Genomic DNA, 9,474 nt, shown 5'->3' on the forward strand with positions numbered 1-9,474 from the left:
CGGTACACAACTTTGTTTTAGTACAGCTTATCACCCTCAAACTGATAGGCAAACAGAGCGTGTAAATCAAGTCATTGAAGACATACTTAGAGCATATTTTTGCAAAGAACCTAGATAGTGGATACAATATCTACCTTTGGTGGAATTTGCCGACAATGCATCCTATCATCAAAGCATTCAAATGATCCCATTTCAAGCTCTATATGGGCAAGAATTCCTAACTCTGCTAAACTTCTCCGACCCTATCTTGAAGGTTGAAGCTTCTAAGAAGATGCTTGAAGAGATGGATGAACAAGTCGTAACCATCAAGCAAGATACACAAGCTGCCAAGGATTGGTAGAAAGCCTATGTTGACCTAAGGAGAAAAGAGTGAATCTTCCAAGAAGGGGACAAGGTTTTTATATGTGTATGCCCAAAGAGGAGTTCTTTATCCTAGGAAAAATTCAAGAAGCTAAGCCCAAGATATTATGGACCTTACAAAGTCATAAAGGCTCTTGGACCTAATGCTTATAAGCTGCAAATTCCTGAAACCTCAAAAGTTCATGATGTATTCCATGTCATTCTCTTGAAGCCCTATGTGCCTAATCCTGATTATATTCTTGATGATCAACAAGTTGTAATGCCGAGCTAAGGTTTACTTGAACTTCAACTTGAGAGAATCTTGGATGTAAAAGAAAGAATCCTTAGGAATAGGACCCTTAGAGAATATCTCATCCAGTGGAAGGATTATCCTGAAGAGGATGCCACTTGGGTCGATGAGATAACCCTTATGAAATAATACCGCGAGTCTCTCTTGAGATGAGGACATCCCGATTTCTCTAAGGAGGGAAGAATGTAATGTTCCCATTACTTAGTTTATTTTAATGTGCATATACATTCCAAAGAAAATTGAGTTATGTTGCACAATTAAAGAAAAACTAGCTCTAATTATGAAACTGACTCTCATTATGAAGATAATAATTATTATTAATGAGGTATTATATGCCAGTTCTTCATGGAAGAAAGACTTGGGAGACCCTTCCAAGACTAGCTTATTATAACTATGTTTGTAGTATAAAACAACAAAAAGAACTAGCCTAGTGGATAGTCACTTGGTAGTTAAGTGCACTTGGGTGACGACATTGCCGAGATGGATGACCTCTCGGGAATATTTTCTTACAAGTTAGTGGGAGCTTCTCATGCGAAGCCAACGGCACCAACAAAGCCTTCGTAGCCCGTTGCCAAGTATGTCAAGGCCAAGATACCAAGGTCTATGCCTTGGTTGCTGCCTTAGTCGTAAGCCTTAGAGTGATGGCCGCCTGATGACACACCACGTGGTGCTTGCCCATAGATTCGTAAATTTTTATATTCACGCTACAAAAATGGAGCTCCCTCTCTGACATAATCAATGATGTTATCAGAAGCGCTAAAAGAAAGTGTTCTCTCTTTGTTATAAATGATGCCATCAAATAACGCTTAAAAAAAGCAAGCGTCCTCTCTTTTACCCCCCTACAAAACTATAAATTGAGGACTTAGGGATGACTAGGAAGGGGATAAGAGCAATCCTGACGAGGACGAGACGTTGATAGAGAAGGAGGAGACTCTATTCTGTGAGACGAAGAGATATCATTGCATTCAACCCAAGGAAGGGGATACGCATAAGGTCTCTCATCCTCTTCTACTCTAATTTGAGAAGAGAAGACATTGATGAAATTTATCCTATTATATCAATCCGGCTAGAAGTCATACGTCTACTATCATCTCTATTCCGTGTACTGGAGAGAGAAAAGTATTGCTCTCCACGAGGTAAGAAGAACCATCCGCAAGGCCTACATCATTGAATCCTACAATAATAATCATCATCATCGAGAGTCTTACACCCTTGCCAACCGGTATTACTATCATGTTCTTCTTCTTCTATGAATCATGTTTCCGTCATTGCCCCAAATAAAAGAATTCAAAAGCACAAAATCGTGAATGACCCTAATAACGTGGACGCAACAGTTGGAGTTGCGAGCACGGGAGTCACCAATGGAGTCACGGGTGCGGATAACAACCCTTTATCAATCACGATACCACAGGTTCTTCTAAAAATTTCTATCCCAATTCAATAGAAATAAGATAAGTCTCTTGAGAAATATTGCGATCTTAGAGTATTCACTTGGTAAATTATTAAAACATCTTATAGGCTAGAAACTGTTAGGGGAACTATGAAAACCTAGAACTCAAGAGAAATCATGAGGAATTTTAATATCAATCCCATAGAAAAGAAGACTAGTGAATTCAAGACGAATTTACTAAGAACGAAACCCTAAATAAACTAGCCAAGGATATAGTTTTAATCTAGAAGCTCTAATAGAAGATTAAAAAAAAAAAAAAGAAATAACTCTAAGTTAAAGAAATTGACTTAAGGCCAAGAAACTTGGTTACAAGAATAAACCTTAAAGTGGAAAGTTAGAGACCCCAAAATCTAGATATCCTTAGTTAAATTCCAAGGGGAAGAGTTCATTATGTGAAATTCAAGTGTCGATTGCTACTAGATTCATCATCACTTGAAAGTTGCATGATTGATTGAAGTCATAACTGCTTGAAGACATCAATCTTGTTTGTGATTTTCTAGATTAGATCCTGATTGAATTAAGTATTGGAAGAGATAAAAATTGAGGAGCCCTATACCTCCCCCAAGGATAGGTGTTGAATCCCCATACCAAGTGGAAATGTTTTGACCGTCGTGGAAGCATGGACGGCTCCAATGGCGAGAGGTCTCCTAACAGGGATCATATTAAGTAGGAGGTGGAGAGGGTGCTAGGGGGGCTCTGGCTAGTAAATCCTTTACACACCTAGGAACTACTTGGTCCCATGTATGGTGCACATTCTACTTGGGACACCTAAAAATGCTAGCTATAGGTGGATTTGATATTGGTGACGTGCAGATGTGCCGAATGAGACAACACATGAAATTGTAATTTTTCTCCTGTATGGGCGGGAGAACACACTTATGGAACATAATCAATGACTTTGTTTTATTCTAATTGTATGTCCATGAGTAAATTACGCAAACGAACAACAGTGCATAAAAGGATTCTTTTTAATTAATGAAATCGTTTTTATGTGTTTCGCGTAATGTGGTAGGTAATTAGATAATTAAGAACTTTCATAGAGGGAAGCGGGTGGATGGATTCTAGACGAATCCAGTCCTATGGCAAGGTGGACTCGATTAGCTGAGAGACTTTCTAAAAAACAAACGTTAGGAAGAAAGTCGAGGAAGGGCCGATTCGCTGACTTACCTAGGGTTTGGTCTCAGAACCCGAACTGTAAATTATCTTAGGGGAAATGTAAGGCGAATGTGCTAGAGCACTGCGAGGGATTTCATAAATCCTCACTAGTACTGGAAAAAAACATTGTACTCCATGAACCAAGGGTAATGGAAGTCGCTCCTTTCGGACAAGAAGCCTCTCGAAGGACACCTCCGGATGTGAGCTAGTTGTTGATAGGTGACTGTTAGGTCGATTGGAAATCTTCAGGTCAGTTCTTCGTTGGTAACAACAGGACGCTTCCCTTGCGGGGTAGACCTAAGGTTAACTAGCCGGACAAAATCCGATCATTTTGGTTAGAGTATGGATGGCGACGGCTAGAAGGTCAACTCTAGGCAACTACTAAAACGCTATTCATTACATAATCAAGGGTGGGTACGTTACACAAAACTAGTGCTAACAAAAACTTTTTCCCCATTGGATTTGGAGAAACTAATGCCGAAACTAGTGCTCATGAGAAACTTTCCCCCCCATTGAATGGAAAAGAGGAAAATGTTGAATTGTGAGCAGTTTTTGGGCTAAGAATCATGTCATTAGTAGGTTTTCTATTTGAAATGTAAGAAAATTGATGGTTTTCATTAAGAAAAACTTGAAATTTAGCCATTTTTTGGAATATATGGCCAAGAAAGATAACATTCAAGGTCGTGAACACTTGGCAAAACTAAATGTTTTGAAAGCTTAAAAATTTGTAATTAAGGGTCAATTTCTGATTGGATGTTTCAAAGGGTCAGTTCAGATTGGCTTGGATGGATGTTCCAAAGGGTCAAATGTTCTCCTTGAGATGTGAACAAAATGTGTGGACGGATATCATTTTGTTTGGATGGACACCGCATATGTGAACTTATAAATGGTTGGTGAGTTTATGTGGCATATGCAAAGCACTTGATTGGGGCATAAGCAGAGTGCAACTATGGACCTATTCACACCAAGCATAGGTTTACACCCAAGCTTGGAATCTATTTCAGAATTCATAGGGCTGCATGACAATGCGTGGAACAGATTTGCGAACTACGAACCTGATCAAAGAGCAATGGGTGAGCGCATGGCCCATGTGGTTTCCCGGTCATATTTGATCAGAGCATCGCATTAAATCTTTCGAAAGAGTTGTCGTGGCAAAGGAAGGTAGCTCTTTCGTTTCAGTTTTGGATTTAAAATTTGAATTCCCTTCGTTTTTACAGACACCTAGAGATTGATGCATTGGCTATGGAATTGATTCAGAATTACAACTTAGGTTTCCACCATGTTTGGGGTGCTAAACCAAATCGACCCTTGGTTTAGCACCCTAGATGTGGTGTAAACAGGTTCTATTTTGCTCTCGCCGGCCACTTATAGGCCAGACAAACATACTTTACGACCAACATCGCTTCGACCAATCTCGTCTTTACACGATGGAAACTTGCCCCTGCAATAGGTTCATTTTCACATGGTCGTTTGATCAAAATACTTACCACTGAGCTGACGTGTTGCGTGAAGATTTGTTGTGGCACAAAATTGGAGGGCCGATAGGCAGAAAACAGCCTGGATTATGACGGCAAGAGGAATCACTGCGCGGCAGGGAGCAAAACATCCACATCAGCACACGCTCCTGTGCTGGCGCCGGTGTTGCAACCGCTGGCCCTTTTGAGGCATGTGCTTCAGCTATCCGTTTAAGTGTGAACCGAGAGCGTGTGTTGGTTCGTGTTAGGTGTGAACCCAGCATATGTACGTCTCGCGTCATGACCTTACCCTGACTTGACATGTGGCTTCGGGGATCACCTGGGTTCGGCACCCGCCCAAAGGACGAAGAAGCTCTCGATCGACCGCAATGAAGTCGCAATCCATCCTTCCATGACAGAACAAGCGTAACTTCTCTCTCCCGCAGCAGGGTTTCAGCAACCATATTTCTCTGCATGAATGTGCAGGCTCTGCTAGGGTTTTGAAGTAGGGTTGCAGCAATCATATTTCGCTGCATACATGTGCAGGCTCTGGTAGGGTTCTTCTTCAATTTTGAAACCACACATGCTCTGAAGAGCATGCTATTAGGATAAGCTTTGGATCTGCAGATATCAGTTTCTATCTTCGGTGGAAATTGTTCAACAAGGGTTTTTGTGCAATAGCAGGGACTCTTGAACCACTGGAACAGCATCTTTTGGCTAATTCATGCTAGCCTGCCCTCAACCATCCGTCCAGACAGTTTCTTGAGACAGAGCAGGACATGCTAAGAGTTAGAAGGGGCTTCTGTCTGACATCTTTCTTTCAATCATCAGTAATGGTTTGGTGCAATAATGGTGACTCTTGAACCACTGAAGCAGCATCTTTTGGGAAATGGATGCTAGCATGCCCTCAATATTCAGTCCAGACACGGAGCAGGTCATGCTACGAGTTAGAGAGGGGCTTCTGTCTGCCAGTTTTCTTTTGAGCACCAGTGAACACACCTACAGGAGAAAGAGCAGGAAATTGTAAGGGTTTTGTTGGGGCTCTCCTGTCATCTGCATCAGTGCCGAGATTTTGCTGCTAGTATTGTTAACAAACTCCAAGAGGAAGTTGGAAATTTCGTTAGCTTTATGGTGGTTTTTTTCAATCTTGTAGTGTACATATCATTATCCTGCATTGCAGGGTTTTTTGCCACTTCCTTTCAGTTGTCCTCATGGTTTCTGCAAGGCCTTCATTATTATTTGTATCCAGAAAACCCCAATGGGGTAGAACAGCAGAAAAATCAAAGTGGGAATGGATACACAAGTACGCATGTGAAGGCACATGAAAACACCTTGGTAGATGCAAATGATGGTGACACTGCAGGAAAACGATCAGTGTCAAAGGAAGAAAACCGTACGGATGTTGGAAAGCAGCAAGATAATGGTTCGTTACTGTACAAAAGAGCAAAGAAGAGGAAAGAGAAAACTAAGGATCAGTCGAGTTGGGACGAAGGAAGTTCACAGCTCCTGCGACTCACACTTGTTCCTGCACATTTGCAGGGTCGCCTTTTTTTTCAGGACTATGACAAAGTTATTGTGTTTTCACTGGTTGGACTTACAAATCTGCTGACTTGTGAGGTACTTACATACTTTACTGTTTCTAATCCTGAGAAGTTATCAAGGAAGAATGATTTGCTTAGAAATGATAAAATAATCCCTGTCTTCATGGGATTATTTGCTGTTTACAAGATTGTCAGAGCTTTGGCTTGTGTTGGATGGCAAGGCAGCACTTCAAGGATATCTGAGTTGACTGTAAGCATTTGTGTGGGCTTTGTTGGATTCATTGTGGCCCTTTATCTGCTGCATTTTGCCCCTTTCTCTGTTATCGATTTTGGCTTGGATAAATTGTATTTGCATGCTACTAGAATTAGTGATGGGTCTGGGTTCGAGTCAATGCAGAGTAATATTCTATCTCCAACCTTTATAAATGCAGTAGTGGCCTTGGCTGCTGGGTGTTTGACTGGAATGTTGGTTGTTCCAGCCCATCATAATGTGAGGGCATTTTGGCTAGGCACAGATCAACTGCAGTGGAATATGCCGGTTTTAAGGATAGGCAGGATTGTCAAATTCATGCTCCATTTGAATGTGGTTCTTCCTCTTTTTGCAAGTATCATTTGGATCAAGCCCATGGGCGAGCTGTTCATTTCCTCCAAACCATCAGTTGAGCTCTCAACCATAAGAGAAGCATTTGAACCTACTGAGCAGTTGCAAGAGTTACATATAGCTAAAGAAACTGGAAGAAAACATACAGAAGAGGAAAGGCCAACACAGCTTGATGAAGGGCCAGTGGCAGACGATCAGAGTACTGGCCCATCAGATCTACTGCAGCAAGGAGGAGAACACAATGTGAAGAAGCTAACTCTTACTAATGGAAAAGTTGATCATGCCGGGAGTCTGCAAATTTCATTCTGGGGAAAATTGCTACTCCCAGCTCACTCAGCAGATGATTGGGCTGAGGATTTCGGCATGTTAGAGACAACATTGAGAAAACTTCAGTATTGGGGACTTTTTGCTACAGGATTACTTCAGTTATGCCTGTTCCGTGTATGCATTCAAACATATCTAAATGAAGCTGTCCTAGTGTGGTATGAAAGCTTACACCGCAGTAAGACAAATAATTTGGAACTAACTCGAGCTAAACTACTTCTGAACAGTTACTTTATATGCCGAGCTGCTGTTCAGTTGTTTTGTCCAGGTATGATGATGATTCTCTTTCTTGGCATGTCACGGGTCTGGGAAAGTCATACCATTAGGCTGGCAGACTCTTCTTCAAGTTTGCTTTTGTTTAGGGGTGTGGCATTGTTTATGGCTTGGTGGGTTGCCTTTTCATGGGCCCTCCTAACTTGCATCATCCTTGGGCTATATCGTATTGGGTTCTTTCTGGCTACTTAAAGTGTTTGTGGACCATACATGAGATTTGAGTTTGAGCTTTTTCAGAGCTTCTGATGCTCAATTTGAGGTTTTATGATCTGGTTTAGGATACTTGAATGAAACTTGGACTTCCTTTTTCTCACAGGCATACTTGATGCTATAACATATTCAAAGTTTCATACATTGTTTCTGTTGTTAATGGTCAAGCTGGGTCACTGTTCTGTATTTTCCAAATCTCTTCTTCATCCTGGTGTTTGGGGGGGCGCATGGATGCCACGAGGGGGTGCAACCATTGGACCCATATTACTTCAATTTAATCTTTGTGTTATGCTGGTAGCACGTGGCGTGTCTGCATGTCGAGCAGGATTTGGGTGGACTTTGGCTGTCAGGAAGTGGAATGCTTCTATGTAGTATGGACAGTTCAACATTGATGGCAGCATTGTGCACACTTGATTCCTGTGTCCCACAGGCAGATCGTGTGTGGATTGGCACAAGTAACTTGCTGACCATTCGAACAATGGTCATTATCACAACAAAAGACTTTATTTTGCCAGGTGGACATTGTTGAGGTCCAGTTATTGATGAAGTAAGCCTTGGCGGCACCTACTTATGTGATGTCAAGTGGTGGGTGTTGGACATTGTCATGTGAGTCTTAATTGTAACCTGTATGTCCCCACATTACTTGCACACTTGGACTTGCCAGAGACATCTTGTAGATGGACCATTCTCACATCACGTACATATTTTTCATTACTAAATATGTAGGCTTAGTGGTTGCACTTTTGAAACTTGAACCATTCCCACTGTTGTTGACAGATACGTGATACAAACCTGTACTCTCCTTACCCTTCTCCTTTCTAGTGTAGCTTTTTTTAATCGACTTCTATTATAGTGTTATCATGTTCAATATGTCTGGTCTCCTCATGCCTAGAGCTGATTAGTTTGGCTCTTCCAAAATGCGTGCTTTTGCAAACTTGGTTTTGCATTGTACCTTTGGTCTGAAAGGGCTGATATGTGAAACCGATTTGCTAGACTTTGTATATTTTTTGATAAGGCTTACGTGCATGTCAAACCTGTCATCAGTGCTTAGATACAAATCGTCAGCTTCATAGGATATCAAATTGTGGGAAGGCTTGTGTGCATGTCAAACTTATGGCTAGTGATTATATACAAATTGTTAGGTTCATGTGATGTCAAATTATGTTGATGTGGAGTTCTTTTATAACGTGGAAATCTATTAATATACAAGGAATATCTACATTAGCCCAAAAATGCGGGATGTTGAGTAGTATACGCCTACCTATTCTTTCTTGATGCCTTAAATGCAGCCCTAAAGAGGATGCCTTATATGCAGCCCTAAAGAGATGGTCCTTACCAACCCCTTCCAGAGCTATCAGATCTTCCTTTTTACATTTAGTGCTATTTAGGGTCTATAAACCTAGGCAACTTGCTAAAAACGCTTTTGTTCTAGAAATTCCAAGTATGTCTGAGGGCTACAATGCCTATTACATTCCAAAGGGTCAAAGAGCCTTGGTTGAGCTTCCCTAGATCTCCTAATACTATAGTCTTTTTTTTGAGTGCGCCATCCATGCCCATTGCCTCCATCCATTTTCTTAGTGTAAAACCAAAGTGGTTTAACTTTGGGCACTTCCAAAAAAGATATTTCATTGATGACTCCTTCCTTTTCATAATAGCCAAGAATGTCGAAAACATTTAGAAATGGTAGAAATGTGTTTCATAAGTTTATTTCAAGAGGGGCTAAAATAAGAAGGATGGGTTTTTTAATAGTTTAACTAGGAAAAGATATTTTAACCTCTATGGGACTCTCTTAAATAAAAAAAAGCCAATTGAGTGAA

General features: G+C 41.0%; 1 protein-coding gene across 1 annotated transcript; it reads left to right on the forward strand.

The window, feature by feature from the left end:
* Positions 1–4,984: 4,984 nt before the first annotated feature.
* LOC148013172 (uncharacterized) lies at positions 4,985–8,512 on the forward strand. The gene is made up of 3 exons (XM_087668370.1): positions 4,985–5,260; positions 5,393–7,442; positions 7,764–8,512. Exons 2-3 carry the CDS (start codon positions 5,837–5,839, stop codon positions 8,027–8,029), a joined length of 1,872 nt encoding a protein of 623 aa, XP_087524496.1. The 5' UTR covers positions 4,985–5,260; positions 5,393–5,836; the 3' UTR covers positions 8,030–8,512.
* The last annotated feature ends 962 nt before the right edge of the window (positions 8,513–9,474 follow it).

The sequence above is a fragment of the Lygodium microphyllum genome, chromosome 26 (genome assembly GCF_053477565.2).
Source record: "Lygodium microphyllum isolate KBCC chromosome 26, Lygodium_microphyllum_v1.1.10, whole genome shotgun sequence".
In the NCBI taxonomy this organism is placed as follows: Eukaryota; Viridiplantae; Streptophyta; class Polypodiopsida; order Schizaeales; family Lygodiaceae; genus Lygodium; species Lygodium microphyllum.

What these genes read in the sequence shown, in the direction of transcription:
- LOC148013172 (XM_087668370.1), top strand. Translation starts at nt 5,837, where the DNA reads ATGGTGGTTTTTTTCAATCTTGTAGTGTACATATCATTATCCTGCATT. An exon ending in TGTTCAGTTGTTTTGTCCAG is followed by an intron (nt 7,443 to 7,763) that starts GTATGATGATGA and finishes TTTTTCTCACAG; the next exon opens with GCATACTTGATGCTATAACA.